Genomic DNA, 21,186 nt, shown 5'->3' on the forward strand with positions numbered 1-21,186 from the left:
TCAGTGACAGCTTGAATCTTTCCTGGATCTGCCTCCAACCTGCCTTGCCTGATGAAATAACCCAGGAAGCTGACCCGTTCCTGGTGAAACTCACAATTCTCTGTCTTGATAAACAGTTTGTTTTCCAGCAGCCTCTGTAGGACCTGGCGGACGTGGGTCTGGTGTTCCTCCAGGCTCTTGGAAAAGATCAGAATGTTGTCAAGGTACACAAAAACACAATGGTTGAAAAAATCTCGCAAGACATCATTGACTAGGGCCTGGAAGACAGCTGGGGCATTAGTGAGCCCGAAGGGCATGACAAGATATTCAAAGTGACTAAAGGGGGTGTTAAAGGCAGTCTTCCATTCATCGCCTTGACGGATACGAACCAGGTGGTATGCATTCCTGAGGTCAAGCTTAGAGAAAATGGTGGCACCTTGGAGAGGCTCAAAAGCAGAGTTTAGCAGGGGTAGTGGGTATTTGTTTCTTACTGTGATGTTATTTAAACCACGAAAGTCAATACAGGGTCGGAGTGACTTGTCTTTTTTGTCAACGAAGAAAAACGCAGCACCCAGAGGGGAGGAGGAAGGGCGAATTATTCCAGAAGCCAGGGAGTCACTGATATATTTCTACATGGCTTCTCTCTCTGGCCGGGACAGGTTATAGAGTCTGCTGGTTGGTAATGGAGCCCCAGGAAGCAGATCTATGGGACAATCATAGGGACGGTGAGGAGGGAGAGAGAGAGCCTTATCCTTGCTGAAGGCCTCTCTCAGGTCGTGGTAAACATCAGGTACACCGGATAAATCTACTACTGCAGAGGCACAGGGAACAGGCTTGGGGTGAACAGAGACAGGTGGCATTGCAGACTGCAAACAGTTAAGGTGACAAAACTGATTCCATTCAATTATTCTACCTCCAGCCCAATCTATTGGCACATTTCCACTACACGGCCTCGCTCGGTATGGCTAGGCCTCGTCAGGCCTTGTTAGGACTGGCTCACTTTATGGCGCATTTCCATTACAGTTTACTAGCTGGGGCAGTATCTATAGTAACGCAGTGTAGGCGGAGCCGTGACGTCATCTTCAATGAGAACCCCAGAAAAACAACATCAGCGGTGTAATGTTGTGACATACTCTTTGGTCCGGAGTTGTGAATACCCGGAATGTTATATGTGTGACACCAGTTATGATGTAGTCGAGAGCGTGAATAAAGCACGGCTAACGATACTCACTGTCTCCTGAGTTGTCTATAATAAAGCAAGATACACATACAAAAGGACAACACTACAACTGGCGACGAGGATGCCGCAACACATCGCAGAATGAGGGAAGAGAAATAAAACACCCACAATTCTGGATAAGCGGTAAGCGAACTACGCTGGCTAACACATAAGGCTAACAAGCTAGCCAGCCACGAGACGCACCATGGCCAATCTCCCACATTTCCCGCAGTTTGATGTGCACACTGAACCCAGCTCTGTAGGCTCGAGGTGGAAAAGGTGGATTAAACGGTTCACCAACTTCCTAGTGGCATTAGATATAAAGGAGGATACACAAAAACGTGCGCTATTGCTGCACTATGCTGGATCAGACGTGTATGACATATTTGACACGCTGCCAGGAACGGGAGACGCTGATGATTACGATACGGCCATAGCGAGCCTGCAAACCTATTTCTGCCCCAAAGTAAATACTGAATATGAGATCTATATTTTCAGACAAGCCAGGCAAAATGACAGTGAGACATTGGATGCTTTCCACACGCGACTGAGACAGTTGGCGTCAACATGTGACTTTACCGACACTGATAAGGAAATAAAGTCACAGATTATTCTAAGCTGCAGTTCCGCGCGCCTCCGCAGGGCGGCGCTAAAGGACAGCGACATGACACTTCAAAAACTACTGGATGCAGGCAGAGCTCAAGAACTGTCAGACAAACAAGCTGCAGGTATGGAGACAGGAAGATCACAAAAAGAATTCCCAGTGCATGCTGTACAAAAGAAAAGCTTCCAAAGTCATAAACAATTCAATAAATATAATAATGTGAAGCATGAATACAAAACCTGCAACAACTGTGGTGGACATTTTCCTCATGAGGGAGGACAAGCAAACTGCCCAGCAAAGGGGAAAGATTGTAAAGCATGTGGAAAATTAAATCATTTCCAAAGATGCTGCAGATCACAAAACAAAGATTATACCCCTAAAGCTGCAGAAAAACAACAACATTACCGACCGAAATACAAAGTGCATCAGGTGCAGAAACAAACTGAGCAAAAGACACAGAGACTAGACACTCCAGACAGCTCAGCAGAAGATGACTATGTGTATATTGTATGCACACTGCAAGACAAAGCAGAACACAAACGTACACAAATAAAAATTGTGGACACAGTAATAAATGTTATTGTTGACTCTGGTGCGACAGTGAACATATTAGATGATGTTTCCTATGAAGAGCTAAAAGCCAGTTGCGAACTGCAACCATCTGCTGCCAAGATCTATCCATATGGCTCATCCACTGCTCTTCCTTTGAGAGGAAAATTTGCAGTCCATTCAACTACTTCAACAGTAAATGCAGCTACATTCTATGTGATACAGGGTGACCATGGCTCACTGCTGAGTCGAAAGACAGCAACAGAAGTAGGACTTCTGAAAGTTGTAAACTCTATGTCCACGGAAATGCCTATTTCATTCCCAAACCAGCTCCTCCATGAGTACCAAGACATCTTTCAAGGCATAGGAAAACTCAAAGATTTTCAAGTGAAGCTACACATTGATGAGTCAGTGCAACCTGTGACACAGCCACACAGGAGGATTCCTTTCCACATGAGAAAAAGAGTGGAATCAGAATTAAACCAGCTACAGGAAAAAGGAGTCATCGAGAGAATCAGTGGCCCAACGCCATGGGTGTCTCCGATAGTTGCTACACCAAAACCAAAGAACCCTGACAAAGTTCGCATCTGTGTGGATATGCGCCTGCCGAACACAGCAATACAGCGAGAGTGCCACATCACACCAACGGTGGATGACCTCATCCACGACCTGAATGGAGCTGTAGTATTCTCCAAGCTGGATCTGAATGCTGGATACCATCAACTTGAGCTACATCCAGATTCAAGGTATATCACCACCTTCACTACACACACTGGCCTCTGGAGGTACACCAGACTGAACTTCGGCATTAACTCTGCCGCTGAAGTGTTCCAAAATGTCATTCAAGGAGTGCTACATGGCATTCCCAACGTCAGGAACATGAGTGATGACATCATTGTGTATGGGAAAACACAAGAAGAGCACAACAGTAGCCTCAAAGCTGTTTTTCAGAGACTGAGGGAGAAAAATATCACACTCAATGCTGATAAATGTGAATACAGTAAACCAGAGCTTGAGTTTTTTGGCTATATTTTCTCTGCAAAAGGCATATCTGCAGATCCTAAAAAGATCACTGCCATCAAGAACCTTCCTCCACCCCAAAACGTATCAGAGGTTCGTAGTCTGCTCGGGATGATAACATACTGCTCACGTTTCATTCATGACTATGCCACGATCTCTGAACCGTTACGTCAACTAACAAAAAAAGACACTACTTGGTCATGGGGACCACAACAACAGTCAGCAATGGAGAGGCTAAAATCAGAGCTGATGGAAAACACTACAATGGCTTACTTTGACCCAAGGAAGAAATCCAAACTACTGGTTGATGCCAGCCCTGTTGGTCTAGGTGCAATACTCAGCCAGCACAGCCCTGACAAAGAGGGTAATGACCACATTGTTGCATATGCCAGCCGAGCACTCACACCAGTGGAACAGCGCTATTCTCAAACAGAGAGAGAAGCTCTGGCAATCCTCTGGGCATGTGAACACTTCCACCTATATCTCTATGGGTCACACTTCACGGTCATCACAGATCACAAACCGCTTGAACTGATCTTCAACAACCCAAAAGCCACACCCCCAGCTCGGTTAGAACGCTGGCGGCTAAGACTACAACCATACAGCTACATTATCAAGTACAAAGCTGGAAAAGATAACCCGGCTGATTACATGTCCAGACATCCTATTGAGGGAAACATACCAAGCAGATCGTCTCGCATGGCTGAGGAATATGTCAACTTTGTCATCGACAATGTTGTTCCAAAGGCAATGACACTTGAAGAAGTTCAAACTGAAACAAAGAATGATCCTACATTATGTAAAGTGATGCATTTTTTGAGTGCAGGACACTGGAGACATGCACCACAGGACTCAGACTACACTGATTATCCAATGCTGAAAGCACTCTACCGCCTACGAAACGAACTGACAGTCAACGCTGAAGAGAATGTCATTCTCAGAGGAACACGACTTGTGCTACCTACCTCTCTCCAACATAAGGCAATAAGCCTAGCCCATGACGGTCATCTTGGCATTGTTAAGACCAAACAACTGGTAAGAGAAAAGGTATGGTTTCCAGGCATAGATGAAATGGTGGAAAAGATGATAAAACACTGCATACCATGTCAAGCAGCAACCTCCCAGAATCACATGGAACCACTTAATATGTCTGAACTTCCCAAAGGTCCATGGCAAAATGTTTCTATTGACTTTACAGGACCTTTCCCATCAGGTGATTACCTGCTTGTGGTTATTGATGAGTATTCCAGGTTCCCCGAAGTTGAGATAATAAAGTCCACAGCAGCCACTACAGTGATTCCCAAACTGGACAGAATCTTCTCATCCTATGGTATCCCCCATGTGGTGAAAACAGATAATGGACCTCCATTCAATGGACAGCCATTCAAAGATTTCAGCCACTATCTCGGATTCAAACACAGAAAAATAACACCGTATTGGCCGAGAGCTAATGCAGAAGCTGAACGCTTCATGAAAACATTGAAGAAAACAATAACAGCCACACACACTGAAGGAAAACCATGGAAACAGAACCTCTACAGTTTTCTTAGAAATTACCGTGCATCCCCACACGGTACTACACAGCTGACTCCTGCCGAGTTAATGTTTGGGAGAAAACTCAACACCACTCTCCCCACTCTTCATGTGACTCAACATCACACACCTGACACCAAACTCCAAGATATTGATCAGCGTGCCAAGCAGCGCATGAAAGAGCATGCCGACCGCAAAAACAGAGCTCGACCTTCGATCCTCAAACCAGGTGACATTGTGCTATGCCGTCAGAATATCAAAGGCAAGCTCATGACTCCTTATAGAAGCAAACCTTACACCATCGTGAAGATCAGAGGATCAATGGTGACAGCAGCTCGCCCAGGACATGAGATAACACGAAACTCCTCACACTTCAAACTGCTCCCACCTTCAGTTCCTATTGGATCTGACTCAGGAATGACTGACGAAGAGGATGATCTGGATCTACAACTTCCTGACCCACCAGATGAGGAAACTCATCAGCTCCAAAATGAGAATATCAACCCCGAAGGTCCTGTTCCAACCAGATATTCAATCAGAACAAACAGGAGACCACCACAACGTCTCATTGCTGAAATATGACTTAAAGAAGTCAAGAGACTGCAGATAGTTTAACAATTACAAAAAGGACATTTTTGCTAGTAACAAAGAAGACTCAGTCATTTAAGTTAAAACATTGAGACATTCATTTCTTTATTTGATTACTAAGAATAAGAGACCTTTCTTACTGAAATTCTTATTTACATTTCGTTAATATCAAAAGTCAATGTTCATCTGAAATAAGGGAGGGATGTAATGTTGTGACATACTCTTTGGTCCGGAGTTGTGAATACCCGGAATGTTATATGTGTGACACCAGTTATGATGTAGTCGAGAGCGTGAATAAAGCACGGCTAACGATACTCACTGTCTCCTGAGTTGTCTATAATAAAGCAAGATACACATACAAAAGGACAACACTACAAGCGGTTAGCTGTTAGCACTCAAGCTCACAGCTCCTCATATCTGTTCAGAAACTAGACAAAAGTTAAACAAGTACAAACCACAGACTGCCTGTGTCATGGCGAATACAGTCGCTGGTTTATTTATGTCTGTATAGGCCGTTGTTGTGAGTGTGGACGGTCGGAGCATATACTGCGTTAGCTTAGCCAATCTCCATTTAGACAACACGCATTTTAAAAGGTTTTTCGCCTGCCGTCTGTCTGCAGACTTGTCAAAGCATTAATTCATGGTTTTTACTAACCGGTATCAGTATGTTGTTACTTCGGCATCATTTTGAAACGTGTATTACAATTAAATCACAGTAAAATATGTTCATCTTGTTGTAGTTGTAGCCCCCTTGCCAGCGATTCTCTCTCTAGTTTAGCATACTCAGCCCGACTCAGCCTGGTTGTTGGCCCGGAAAGAACCTCAATTTTATGGGGCCAGAAAAACTGTGAAATAGTACCCGCTAGCCGGTACTACGCTAAGTGGAAACGCAACCAAAAACGGGCCCCGCACGGCTCTGCACGCTTAAAGCGAGCTCCGCGCTGTAGTGGAAATGCGCCATATATGTGGGTTGTGGGTGCGAAGCCAAGGGTAACCAAGAAGAACCAAAGGGGTAGCAGGGGCGGAAATGACCTTAAGTTGAATGAGTTCTCTGTGATTTCCAGAAATGATCAGGGTTACGGGTTGTGTCTGCTCTGTTACCTTAGAAATCCTTTGTCCATTTAGGGCAGGGGTGCCCAACCTTTTTTTAACCAAGAGCTACTTTTAAAGTTGCCAGTCTGCCGAGATCTACCAGTCCAAATAGAGATGCGTAGCCATTACTGACAGCCTACTACCAGGTAAATACACACTTCTACTTGTATAAAATTGACCTTTGTACGATTAATACTTCATATAATACTGCAGATCCTTTATCTTACCTCTTTCTAATCTACACACATACAAGTATTTAACTGAAGTTACACAACAGTGTTGTTGATACAGAGTTGGAGTTTATTCACACGTCACATACTACAGTGGGTAATGTTTTCAAGAAACATTGAACAGTGCTGCCACATATGACACAGGAAAAAAAGAAAAGACTCTGAACCCTTTCTTTGCCATTTATATAAAAATAGTGTTGCTACAAAAGTATAAATTAGGCTTACTAATAAGACAACTCAGATCTGAAGCTAGGAATCTGCTGCCAAAGTGCAATAAAAAAGACAAAATTAATAGAATCAAACCCTTTTTTTGTTGCATTTTAGTAGAGTATAAAAAGAAATGCCTTTAAAATAGGATGCAAGCAACACTAGTTTCTTAACCTGAATTGATAATAGACTATAATCAATTTAAGTTTGCATTCTTATACCATTTTGTACAATAATTATAATGAATAAGTTCAAACAAACTAAAACTTACAGCTGATTAATAACGGTATCTAAGTTGAGTTTTTATTATATCAAAACCCTGTTGAAATGCTACTGTTATTTTTACTGTCCCCAAAAAGCGCGTCGGCAGCCTCCGGGAATGCTTCTTTCACAACTTCGCCGTCTTTGAAAGACTTCATGTGTTTCGCAAAACGTGACTGACACGTTAAGATGCTATGGTAGCAGCCTTGCTCTTGTTGTTGGGCCTGGTGAAAATGGACTGCTGTGCATTTAGCTGTCCTTTCAGGTCCCTCACCTTTTGGGAGCGTAGGGCAGAATTAGGAGGGAATCCCGTCTCGTAGCATTTGTGCACTGTTTTGAAATGCCGCTCCTAAATTACCCTTCTTCGGTAAAGCCACACTCACATTGCAGATGAGACAGATGGACTTTGAATTGGAATAGATAAAAAAATAATCATCCTCCCACTCGGAGTGAAAATTATATATTTTGGGCTTTTTTGCTTCTGCAATAATTACGGTCTTGTGTGTGTGCGGACTGTGGGTGTTTCTCAATCGCGAGTAAAGCTGCTTCCGAGCCACTATTTCAAGCATACTACGTCATCGAGTGCCGCCGAAGTACTGTTCCAATCTCCAGTATACTTGGAAATCTACCGAGCCCGGCGTACTCCGTTTGGAGAAATATCGAGTGTGCACATGAGTAGACTCCGCGGTCTTAAAATCCCCACAATGCTTTGCGCACGGACCAATTTCCCCAAATCTGTGGCGGAAGATGTAAGGCGGGGCCTCTCATATGACGCACACCTGCACACTTGCTAGCCCGTTCCACTCTTTGTTTTCCGAATGCCAGGAAGTATTCTTGCCTCGCTTCTGAAGCAAGATGCTCGGCAGACATGTGCTACCAAGCAAGCGTACTCGCGATTGAGAAACACCCTGTCACTCCTGTTGACACGGACAACGTCAGCTAAATAGTGCCCACTGCCCACTAGAGATGGGCGAGTCCTGATTCATCCGGATCATTAACCCGGATCCTAGAAATGAGCTGGTCATGACGAGTCTCCCCTCTCCATTAACCCGAGTCCTTGAGTCCCACACTTGGTGTAACGTACAAATTAAAACTATAAATTGCGTCACTCGCTACTCTCTTTATAACATGTAAAATCACATTACAACGTACCCCAAGTCCATCTACCTACCCTTTAGCAAGTATACAGGATAGCTGCCAGAAGTGATCGTTTGGCTCAGGGGAGGGGACGTGGATCAGTGAAACTTCCTGCAGACTCGTGGGGACTCAGAGGAGCCGACGGCTCCAACAGCAGACTCGCAGATTCGCAGATTCGCAAATCCTGACTCGCTGCAACACACAGCAGACTCGTGCGGACTCAGAGCCGTATATAGCAGCAGATCCAGAGATCCAGCAGACTCGTCGTCATGCACGAGTCCACACAGCAGACTCGGATTCGCAGATTCGCAGATTCGCAAATCCTGACTCGCTGCAACACACAGCGGATCAGACTCGTGCGGACTCGGAGCCGTAACCATATAGCAGCAGATCCAGAGATCCAGCAGACTCGTCGTCATGCACGAGTCCACAGCAGACTCGGATTCGCAAATCCTGACTCACTGTGTGTGCAACACACAGCAGAGCAGACTCGTGCGGACTCGGAGCCGTATATAGCAGCAGATCCAGCAGACTCGTCCTCATGCACGAGCAGACTCAGATTTGCCAAATCGCAAAATAACCCTTTTTTTTGTGATCAACATTTTTTATTAAAGCAAAATACACTGTGTAGCGGAGGTTAATTATAACGTCAGTTTAATAGATAGATAGATAGATAGTACTTTATTGATCCCAAATTGGGAAATTGTTGTTGTTACAGCAGCATAAAAGGCATTTTACAATAAAACAAAACTACAAAATATACAAGAATAGAAGTCGAAATAGAAAATATACATGCAGATATTATATATATATATATATATACAAATATATATATATTCAAAATATATGGAATAATAATATGCTCGTGAAATGCAACAACTTTTCGGTTTCACCAATAGGATTTCTACGGTCTTGGTCATGCTGACTCATATGACTCAAATGACTCGTATGATCCGGATCTCTTCAATGACTGACTCAGAAGACCCTGAGTCCGTAAAATGATCCGGATTTGCCATCTCTACTGCCCACCAGCCACGCCCCGACACATGGGGTCACGCCGGCCAATCTCAAAGCTTTGATGCGTTCAAGTGCATTATTCTGGCACAGGAAGATTATGTTTTAGCCCTTATGAAACAAAAATATATTGTAATATATTGGTAAATATAATACAATATACTGGATCATACATTTCCATATATGGGAAAGTAGTCCTTATATTTTTAAATATATTGCAATATATGCATGGACCATGTATGGCTATATATTGATACATATAAAAAAAAAATATTGCAATGAAAACAAAAACTGCACTATACATTTATATGTAATAGTTTTATTGAAACACTCATTTATCTTTCATGAGTTACACAAGTTTACATAACATTGAACAGATATTCATAAACAGTGATCTCACTTCGTTTTGTATAGTTACCCACTTTATATATGAACATATGTTTGATGGTAGCCTATATATTAAAAAAGTACAAATTGTCCATTGAATGATGGAAAATAATATACAGTTTATAAATATATACAGACACACACATATATGCACGCATATATATATGCATATATGCACGCATATATATATATGCATATATAAATATGCATATATATATACATATATATATAAATATGCATATATATATTCACATATATATATATATATATATATGCATATATGCAGGCATATATATATGCATATATGCACGCATATATATATATATGCATATTTATATAAATATGCATATATATATACACATATATATAAATATGCATATATATATACACATATATATATATATATATATGCATATATGCATATATGCACGCATATATATATGCATATATGCACGCATATATATATATGCATATATTACGGCCAACCGGCTATTTGGAGTGGAATGCAGCCCATCCACGGCAGACAGCCCAAACAGTATTCAAATGCGCCACTTCCGGCTGACAGTGGCTGACCTCCGTCTTCGCTAAACATAACTCTCTAAAACGTGTTAACGTTCTCATTGGACACATTACGTGCCAGTGATCATCACCAATCAATCTCACAGATTTCGGGGAGGCCCCCCCCCCTCTCCAGCAATAGATTGATCTGATTGGCAGATTCAAATCTGCGTTGCCGCCTCTGTCTGTTGATTCTGTCGCTGAGTGTCAAAGAGAAAGCATTCATCAGGTGCTTCGAAACGGAAAATTAAAAAGAAACGAGAGGAAAATACAGCACGAGAGTCAGGTATGTGTGTGAGCATTTAAAACTATTTTAAATTGAAATAATTCTGCATGTACACTACAAGTAGTCTAGTTGCTTAATCCGTATGTCCCGTCTCTCGGCACTACAACAGCTACATTAGCTAACGTTAGTTAAATTAGCTATGTTAGTTCCCTCGTGTATAAGTGTATAACCGGTCCGCAGCTTTGTGAACATTCAATTTCGAAGATTTTCGATGTTACAGTCAACTGAAGTCGACCCAAAACAGCCAAAAATAGCGGACCTTTAGATCGCTAACATTTTAGCATAAGTCAATGGAGTTTAACATAGCAAAAACTAGCCCCGCGGCTAACGGACATTTTCTGACTGGTGAAGATGATGAGCTAGTTAAGTAATGTAACCACAGTTAGTCTATGTGTTCTGATGTTAGTAACTATGTAGGCTAACATTAGTTAGGCTATGTGTTGTGGACTAATGCATTCAAGTTAGTTCACATTTTAGTTGTTATTGCCCCTGCTGACAATTGTGTGGATAATATGTAGCCTACAGTCAATGGAATTTCACATTTTGCTCTCCAGTGTATGTTATTTTAATGTTGACCCATAATACTATATATCTATATATTTTACAGGAGCATTGTTGAAATTCATAGGTCGAACTAAGCCTGCAGAACCACAAGTCAAGAGGACAGAGGAGCCAGATAGCAGTGGTGACTGAGGCAGAATAAATAAGGAGAGAGGGCCCATGCAGAGAGGCAGACATCAGTAGTGAGGAATCAGACCCAAAATACACGAGGACAGAGGAGCCAGATCGCAGTGGTGAGGAACGCACTGTCATTTATTTTCACTGTAATTTTACTTTTCACATATCACTTTATTCACTATTCAGCTTAGTTATCCTTGCCATGAATGGATGAATGAATGAATGATTGAATGGATGAATGTTCTATATTATTTTAATGACAGATTGAACCACAGCAATATTGTTTTAGAGATGTTATATGTTTAACTGCTATGCCTGTCATCTCTGCTCTGTGTCATTGTGTTGTCTCCTGGGTTCTGTAGTGCCCGGAGTCTGTCTTTTAATTTTTTTCCTCCCAAACCCCATCCCCTCAGGACGCCTTTTGCCTCCTGTCAGGTCATCATTGTAATAAGAATTTGTTCTTAATTGATTTTCCTGGCTAAATAAAGGTTCTACTACTATTTATTCAGTTATTTTATTACTGGTACTGCTAATTGCACTATGCGTATAGTTGTATATTGTATATACGTATGTATTTACTACTACTACTTACAAAAATGGAGGGTTGTAGCTTTGTGTCAGTACATATTTCAGGGTTTTTCTATGCCTTTGTTAATCTAAATTCTAATACTCATAGGCGACTACAACTCCTGCCGATGCCGAGGCCCAGTTCTCCCTTCCCACCACCCCAGGCTCATTGTGCTAGGTAAAACTCTCATTCAATAAAAGTAGTCTTTTAAAGGTGGGGTAGGTAATTTGGAGAAACCCGCTTGAGTGCGCTAGAATTTGAAAATACACAGCTGGAAAAAATCTGCCACTTCCTTACAGAGCCCCTCCTCCAACACACACAAACGCGCACATGACCAATGAGGGCACGAGATAAGTTTGTGCACAGATGGAAGGCTGACAGGCAGGTAGGCCATCCAGTCATTTCAGCCGGGCCGGCTAAAATGATTGGTCGTGCTTTTTACAGTACCACGGCTTCCACAGATGACATTTTTTTATGGATTTGTCAAAGCACTTAAGATATTCATTGCTATCGGGATGTTAAGAGCATTCCATGGAATATAACAAAAAGTGTATCTCGAGCCGGTTTCTCAAACTTACCTACCCCACCTTTAAAGATGAATGCAATTACATTTTAAAAAGTTTTAAACAGAACTGTTACAGATGCAGATGCTTGGTCCAAATTCCATAAAATATACCAACCAGTAGCGCCACACTCAGACGAAAATGTACAAAGCCTATTCTTCCACTATTTGTATTCCCACATTATTCACCAAGCCAGCCCATGCTTTAATATAGATATTATGGATATTGTTATAATTCCTGCTGTCTTTTGTGAACTTCTAATTATTTGTAATTGTTCTGTTCCACAGATGCTGTAGTAAACCACCATCCAGGGACCAAGACATCAGATATAAGAACATCCATTAACACAAGAATTTGTGAGTTAAGGCACGAAAAAAACAAGATTGACGATTAAATAGGGTACAAGACTGTTTTTTTGGCCCTGTTCCGGACCTTGTTTTAATGAGTGATCAGCTCATGTTTAAAGTTGTCACCAGGTGAAACAAAAAACAAGATTGTTAAATAGGATAACAGACTGCTCTTTTTGGCCCTGTATGAAATAACAATGCATCATTTATTAACTATACCTATACAAAATGTAATACATTTTCCCGTCATTATGTAATAACACCTCCTTTTGTAATAATTTGCCCATTATGTAGTAAACAAGTTCAATGCAAATATGTAATACATGTCGCCACATTTTGAAATATATTATTACATATTGCTGTGGTTATTACAAAATGAGTTGCAAACAATAACATTACAACTGTTTATTTATTTATTCTCGTTGTTTTTTTGGCATTAACTTCTACCTCTTGTGCATACTGACATTTAAAAAAAAATGATTTAGCTTTTTAGACCCGTTTTTAAATTGGTCTGCTGCGCTTTTAAAAACGTTTTAAAAGCTTTTAAAAGTTTTTGGGCTGTTTTGCGTCGTTTTGTGCCGGTGCCTCGCTGTGACTGGATTGTTTGCTCTCTGCCTGAGCTGTCGCTCTTTCGGACTGTGGATTGCTGTCTGTCCTGCCGTGCTGTCGGGGGCTGGTCGACCTGAGCTGCTGATCGACCTGAGCTGCTGGGACCTGAGCTGCGGATCCTGAATTGGGTGTGTTGCAGCTCAATGTTGCCTAAAGCTACCCTTGTGTTCGCTTTTTTCCTGGGATTAATTGTCAGCCCGCATGTCGGCAAAACTGACGGATTGCCTCCCAGCGATGCCTCTATTCACTTCGGACATTCGGATGGTGGAACCCCTGGAGCGCTGACTCCATCGGATAGTTTTTACCAAAAGCTGACGTTTCATGGCACGAAATGCGCACTCCCGTATGCCCTTTTGACTCTGGACTCGCTAATATCGAAGGATCGGAGCAGCCCTGCCCCTCTGAGGAGTGACGCGTCCAGAGCACATGTGAAAAAATCATCTTCCAGACTGTTAATATTGTTACTGCTATTACTCTCTGGTAACGTTAACATTAACCCTGGTCCTGAGTGTTTCTCTGCTTCCTTGCATCATTTGCCAACTCCGAATGAGTTTAGCTGTAGGCAAGGATTGGGTTTTCTGCATGTTAATGCTAGAAGCCTAGTGCCCAAATTAGATGTTTTCAAGACCTGGTTTTTAGTTGCTAAGCCTGATATTGTTGTAGTTTCTGAAACCTGGTTAAAACCCTCTGTCACTGACACTGTTATTCACATTGATGGATATAATGTATTCAGAGCTGATCGTAAGGGCAGAGCTGGTGGTGTTGCAATATACACTGCTGAGAAACTACAGTGCTCTGTCCTTCACTCAATTTCAATTCCAAGGCAATTTGAGTTGCTAGCAGTCCAAATAACTATAGCAAATGCTCCTCTCACTGTTATTGGCTGTTATAGGCAGGGGTGCACATAACTGGTACGCAGGTACGCATGCGCGGCAACAATCTGAAATGCGTACCGTCACTTGTGTCACAAAGCGCATTTGCGTACCGACGTAAATGTGAAGCTGCTGTTAACGTCGGTCTGTACAGCAGCCCTGCGCTAAAACAGCTGATCACAACGTTCACACGCGCCGCGGTCACGAAGCTCTGTACTCTACTGACGCCACCCCCCCGTTGACAATCGCGAAGCGGTGTACTCCACTGACGCCACCCCCACCCCCCCCCCCCCCCCCCCCCGTTAACAATCGTGAAGCGCTGTACTCCACTGACGCCCCCCCCCCCGTTAACAATGGTCAGAAGTTGGAGTACCAAACACTGACTCCAGGTACTCATCTGAGGACCTCACTGAGAAAGTTGTGTGCACCCCTGGTTATAGGCCTCCATCGCCATCTTGGATGCAACTACTAGCCTTACTGAATTGTTGTCTAAGTTTTCTTCTGAAATCATTTTATTGGGTGATTTAAATTGGGACTGGTTAAGTGATAAATCTTCACAGTTTAAGCAGGTTTGTGATTCTTTGAACTTAACTCAGCTTATTGATAGTCCCACTAGAATAAACCCTGCCAAACCCAATAACGATACCCTTATAGATGTCATTCTAACAAATGCAGCTCATAAGTATGTGTCTGTTGGTGTTTTTCCTAATGATATCAGTGACCATTGCACTATCGCTTGCGTTAGGTGCACTAAGTTGCCCAAAGCCAAGGGCCTTATTGTGCTCAGGCGCTGCTTCAAACACTTCTCTGAGCAGGCTTTCCTACACGATCTGGCGGAGGTTAAATGGCACTTCACAGCGTTAATTCCATCTGTTGATGTTGCTGTCCAATTTTTTATTGATCACTTTTTATCGATTATTAATAGACATGCCCCCCTTAGAAAATTCAGAGTTAAGAATAGGAACACTCCATGGTTTACTAGAGAACTATCTGATCTCATTCATGATCGAAATAAGCAATGGTCCTTAGCTAGAAAGTCTAACACTAGTGATGACTGGCTTCTTTTTCGTGTCCTCAGAAATAAATGTTCTGCCCTTATTAAAAAAGCTAAAGCTGATTACTATCTGAGCTTAACCACTGATTGTTTTAATGACCATTCCAAATTCTGAAAAACAATTAAATCACTTCAGAACAAGAAGGTTTCTAGTTTCCCACAAAAACTGAAGGTCAGTGATTCTTTTATTTCAGATTCAGATGGTATGTCTAATGCCTTTAATGCTCACTTCAAAAAGGCTGGTCACATTTTTGATGAGCAAAGTCATGACTCTCTAAATGGTCGTACTCACAGCCATAGTCAAGAGTTGAACTCCCCTGTTTTTGATTTCGCTTATTTCTCGGTCTCTGAAGTCTTACAGGGTTTGCACTCGATTGATCCTAAAAAGTCTGCCGGGCCTGACGGCCTTGACCCGTTCTTTTTAAAAATTGCAGCTCAGATGATAGCACAACCAGTAACTGATATTTTTAATCTCTCCCTGTCCACTCACACACTGCCAGCTGTGTGGAAGCAAGCTCTGGTATCGCCCCTCTTGAAAGCTGGTGATCCCACGGAGTTGAATAACTATCGTCCTATCTCAAATCTTTCTGTGTTATCAAAGATTCTTGAGTCCCTTGTTTCTACTCAGCTAAAACTTTTTTTAAATTCACACAACATCCTTAACCCTATGCAATCTGGATTCAGATCAAAGCACAGTACTGTGACTGCCAGTCTGAAAGTCTTAGACGATATTAAGGCTGCTTTGGATAAGAAATCAGTTTGTGTTGCATTGTTTATTGACCTAGCCAAAGCATTTGACACTGTAGATCACCACATTATGTCTAATGTTATGTTGGTGTCTCGTTTCGGTCACAATGCCATTTGCTGGTTTCAGAGTTATCTAACCGACCGTACTCAATGCGTCAGGTTGGGTAGTACTGTCTCTGACCCTGTCACCTTGGAGAAGGGAGTTCCACAGGGCTCTATCTTGGCGCCCTTGCTCTTTTTATTATATGTAAACAATATTTGTAATCAGATGCAATTTTCTACCTATCATATGTATGCTGATGACACTATTTACCCAGGGGGCAAAGTCATTTTACAGACATGGAATGTTGTAAAAGGTTGTCCACCAGAAATGATATCTAGGACCTTCAAGGATCACAACCTTGGTGGACAACCCGGTCAACTAGCTACTGGAAAGCTACAGTGAGGGTCCAAACAATGCAACCCATATATGAAAAAAAGTCAAAAATTCTGGCTGGATCAGATGCCATCATTCTCTTTCTGATTGAATATCTCTGTGACAGTTCATGGTAAAGACAAACTGAGCCAACCTATTGAAAGAGCAGAAAATAAGCTTTCAGGTGATGCCTTGGTTAAGCATGTTCTCAATAAGGCCACTAGATGAAACTGTGCCTTTTTTGTCTCTCCAAAGCAAAATCCATTTCAAGCAATGCATTTGTGGTCCTCTGGATTGTTTGCTGTGCTCAAAATTGGTAAATATACTTAAAAGATTATTTATATATAACATATTGAAGGGTTTACATTCATATACACAAGGTTTGCTCCCGATGCTAAGTTGAATTGATTCAATGTTTACAGATTTTTCAGTTTACAGACTGGAAAGCTACAGGCAGCGAAATTCAAAATGGCCGCCACTTTCTTTGCAAAACCCTTTAATTTAAGGTTTTCTATGTTATAGGACAAGGCAAACTGAGTTAATCGTATCTGGAAGTTGACATTAAGTTCAACTTAATGTCAAATCAATACCCTTTTATTATTTGTACAAATCAATGTCTTTGTTTTTGTGAAAAATATCCTATTTTGATCATGAAATAAACAAAATTCCTGGTGGCAAAACATTTATTTCACTTTCACATACTCTTTTCTTAGTTATTAACTACAAATCAACAGATATGACACAATAATCAGAAGTTGAACACAAAATAATCATTCACATGGCCCAGAAATAGAAAAATGTGAATGTTTTAAGAAGAAAGGGGGATAAAGTAATATACACTGAATATACAGTACAAATGTTTTCAATGTACACATGGTGGTATTCCAACACAGTCTCACGGAATTTCGTGTTATAGTCACGAAATTAATCTATTGATTTGTGTTCACCAACACGATTTTGCAATTTTTTTCGTGTCACACAGAACGATTTTAAAAGCAAATAACAAATTAGAAGGAAAAAGACATTTAAAAAAATACAGATTTAAGTATTCTGACACAGAACGATTTTAGAAGCAATGTATTTATATTGGTAGTATGTTTCGTGCCTGCACCAAATAATAACAAATTAGAAGGAAAAAAAGATGACATAAAATACAGATGTCAGTATTCTGAGGCTCTGAGCCATTTCTTTTCCTCACTGACGGCAAAAAAACTCAGACATTATACAATTTAAAATAAAAGGGATAGGGTTAGGCTTAGGGTAAGATATTGAGTAAGAACATGTTTTTATGAACCACACAGCTTCTGGTCTTCCAAGACCCGACCGGACAAAAAGACGTGTTGCAGGCACGAAACATACTACCAATAGAAATACATTGCATTTAAAATCGTTCTGTGTGACACGAAAGAAATGTGAAAATCGTGTTGGTGAACACGAATCAATAGATTAAATTAATTTCGTGACTAATAACACGAAATGCCGTGAGACTGGGTTGGGTATTCATGGTAGTGTCCCAGAAGCTTTTTGCTTTCTATTCATTTTCTGAGTCACAGCTGCTGTCACTGCTCTCAAGTGTGGCAGTGTGTATCCTTCTGCATTTGGTTGCCAGTCCTTGGCAACGGCACCCTATGTAGCATGGAACTGCATTCTTTGCACAGGAACAGTTCTTCTGACAGCCCTTGAGACATCCACATGAGATTGTCTTGTTCATTGACACAGGCCAAGCTGGCTTTGTAGATGGTACCGGAACTACATGTCCATTGTCCAGAGACCATCCAAATTCTGTGCATGGGGGGATTTCTGGCTTGGCGATGTGTGCGTTCTTGTCAATAATGGTTGCCGCAGCTCTTTTCAGGTGCAGCAGAAATGCAAGCTCCTAGTAGCTTTAGGAACGTTGATTTGTTGTTCAGGAACTTCTATGCTCTCAGTTTGCCCAGATCAGAACCCTCAAAGTGATCAGCTTTGGATGTATACACAGTGATGGTGAGGTCTCGTGCCTGATTGAGGAGGTCATCTGTTATGGCATCGGCAGGGTTCTCACCAAACTCTTCAAGTGCAGGTATGTCCAGACTCATGCTGCTCTTGAACCATGCCTTCTTGCCAGTGAAATATGGATAACTAGTGGTATCTCTACCACTCAGACTGTGGATGAAGGGCATGGCACAACACTGTGAAGGTCCCAGCACCACAACCATTTTATGTATAGGCAGGTATGCATTCTGGCCTGTTCTCACCCACAGCTCTGTTAGATCGCTGAGGTGCGTTGCACCATAGTACAGGCATGTGGTAATGATGTCGGTGTCATTGGCATCTATGACAACTCTGTCAACTTCCTCATTCTGGACACTGTAGAGAGTGTGGTGGAAGATCCTAGTGTCAGCCTCCTGCTGTGTTGATTCAAGAGCAGGAACATCCATAACAGACCCTGCTGTGAGCACCACACTCATCATCTCTTCCTTGAATCCACCACTTGAGTGGGGCCAAGACCAGGTTCAAGTTGTTCATCCTCACACCACTTCTCACAAATGAAGCTCAGCAGGTTTGCTTTGTTAGCAAAAACTGCAACAAACTTCTTTGGATCCGGAGCTGTGTACTGCTCACTGACTTCATACACTTTCGCTGGTTTGGATCTGGCATATCTCTGTTCCTGCTCAGCTGACTTGAGGCTGGTTGTACTGTATCTGTCACAACAGAAGTGTATGATGTCAGTGCCAGGAGGCACATCATTCAGCAGCAGGTGCCTGTATCGCTCAGCGATCACTCCAAATCCTTCACCTGTGTGGAAAGACCAGTGTCGTATGGTGGACATGGCATCTACGACTACTGCTGTCTTGAAAAAAAAGACAGTCTTGGGGCAGATCAGGGATGCTGCTTACTTTGGTCTTCTCTTTCAAGATCTTCACAAGGCTTGCCTTGGTCCCTATTCTCATACTGCCATCTTCCTGGAAGAGGGATGGGGGAAGGTCACTGCACTCGTGGTTGCCTATAGGCGCGTTCACAACAAGTACTTTGCCGTATTTAGTGCCGGCACTCAGTGCCCCGGCACTTATTACCCCAGGGCATTTAGTACAGATCGCGTTCACACCGGAGTAATTTTCCCTGAGGGAAGATTACGCAAATGAGCCGCTGACGTCACTTCGTCTTCTTCTGCTTTGGGTTTACTGGCAGGCCGCAAACAACTTCACGGCGTATACTGCCACCCGGAGTCCCCGGCCGGAAGTCCCCGGAGTTGGGGACTGGCTTCAGTAGAAGCTGCTGGGACTCCCAGCAGCTTCTACTGAAGCCTTCCAAGTAAATCGCCAGAACGCAGACACCTCCTCATCTCCACCACTCCCATGTTTTATTTTGTGTTGCCATAAGTTAGTCTCTCTGCGTTTGTGCACTGGGCGAATGCTAATGCTAATAATGCTAATAATGCTAATAATGCTAATGCCAGGATAATAAAATGGCGGCTCTACAAAACATTTCAGAGTTGTACGGGGCGTGGTTTGCAATTCGCCCAGCCAATCAGAACTGGGGCACTTTTTTCCCCCAGGAAAGTACCATCTCTCAGCAGGCACTAAAAATGGGGGTAAAAGTTCCCGAGATGAAGTGCTCTTTTTGGTGTGAACGCGACATAAGGGGTACTAACGGAACTAAACGCGAAAAGTACGGTGAAAAGTACTCCGGTGTGAACGCGGCTTATGAAGTCAACAATGTTGAGTTCTCCACCACTGACAATAATCTGGGTCATGCGCAGAAGGGCAGTGACTTCATTGCTCTTGCCAGGTGCAGAGATTTTCCCGCCAGACTTCTGTGGTTTCATCCTGTTTTGTGTATGGAAGGTGTTTAGCTTTACAACACTTGTCTTCTTCTGGTCACTGGACAGTGATTCTGACAATGCCTTCAAACCAACTGCTTTCACACTTGTCAGGTTGTCTTTGACTGTGGGATCTGCACACTCACCAGTTGATATATTAATCAGGGATGGTGTGGCTGTCGTGAATGGGTTGGTCTCTACTGCTGCCATGACCTTGACTACCATCTCTGCATCCCTGTTGACACGACTCCAACCAGATTCATGGTGGGGGCTGGAGGAATGGAGGTGCAGCATAGACTTGAGCTCTGCAGAGATAGCTGCAGTGAGTGGTTTTGTGTAGACCCACTTAATCCTGGCAGCACGATTGAGTGTAATACCATCCAGACCACTTGCCTCCTTGGCATCTGCATTATATGTCTGCTCCAGAAGCATGTCAGGAGAGACACCATTGTGGTTTCCATCTGCTCTCCTTCCAACAAATGCATCTGCCATCAGTGCTTCATGTGCCTATGTGGCTGTCTCTGGCAGTTTCTTCATCTCAGCCAAATAGAGGCAAAGACTGCTGCCCATATTTGTAGTGTCCTGCTGCAGTGAGGTAAGGTAGCATTCGTGCTGATTCACAGAAATGTCCTGCCCTGTTACCTTCCCGCTGGTAGTAGATGAACCTGTGGAGAATGTCTGACATCTTCAGAAAGATTGACCAGAAAACTGCAGTTGGGTGCTCATTCAGAGATTCCTGGAAAAGTAACACCTGTTCTTGTAGGATTGATATCTGTGGACGTGACATCTGGATGATCTCTAACTTCTCAGTAGCAGTGGTGTCTTTCTCAAACAACATCTTCACAACATGTTCTACTTGTGACTGCCAGT

At 42.5% G+C, this 21,186-nt stretch overlaps 1 protein-coding gene across 1 annotated transcript; it reads left to right on the forward strand.

The window, feature by feature from the left end:
• The first annotated feature begins 2,657 nt into the window (after window positions 1–2,657).
• Window positions 2,658–5,486, forward strand: LOC117471395 (uncharacterized protein K02A2.6-like). The gene has a single exon (XM_034116367.1). The coding sequence runs from the start codon at window positions 2,658–2,660 to the stop codon at window positions 5,484–5,486; it is 2,829 nt and encodes a 942-aa protein (XP_033972258.1).
• Window positions 5,487–21,186: the final 15,700 nt, after the last annotated feature.

This window comes from Trematomus bernacchii, unplaced genomic scaffold (genome assembly GCF_902827165.1).
Source record: "Trematomus bernacchii unplaced genomic scaffold, fTreBer1.1, whole genome shotgun sequence".
Classification (NCBI taxonomy): Eukaryota; Metazoa; Chordata; class Actinopteri; order Perciformes; family Nototheniidae; genus Trematomus; species Trematomus bernacchii.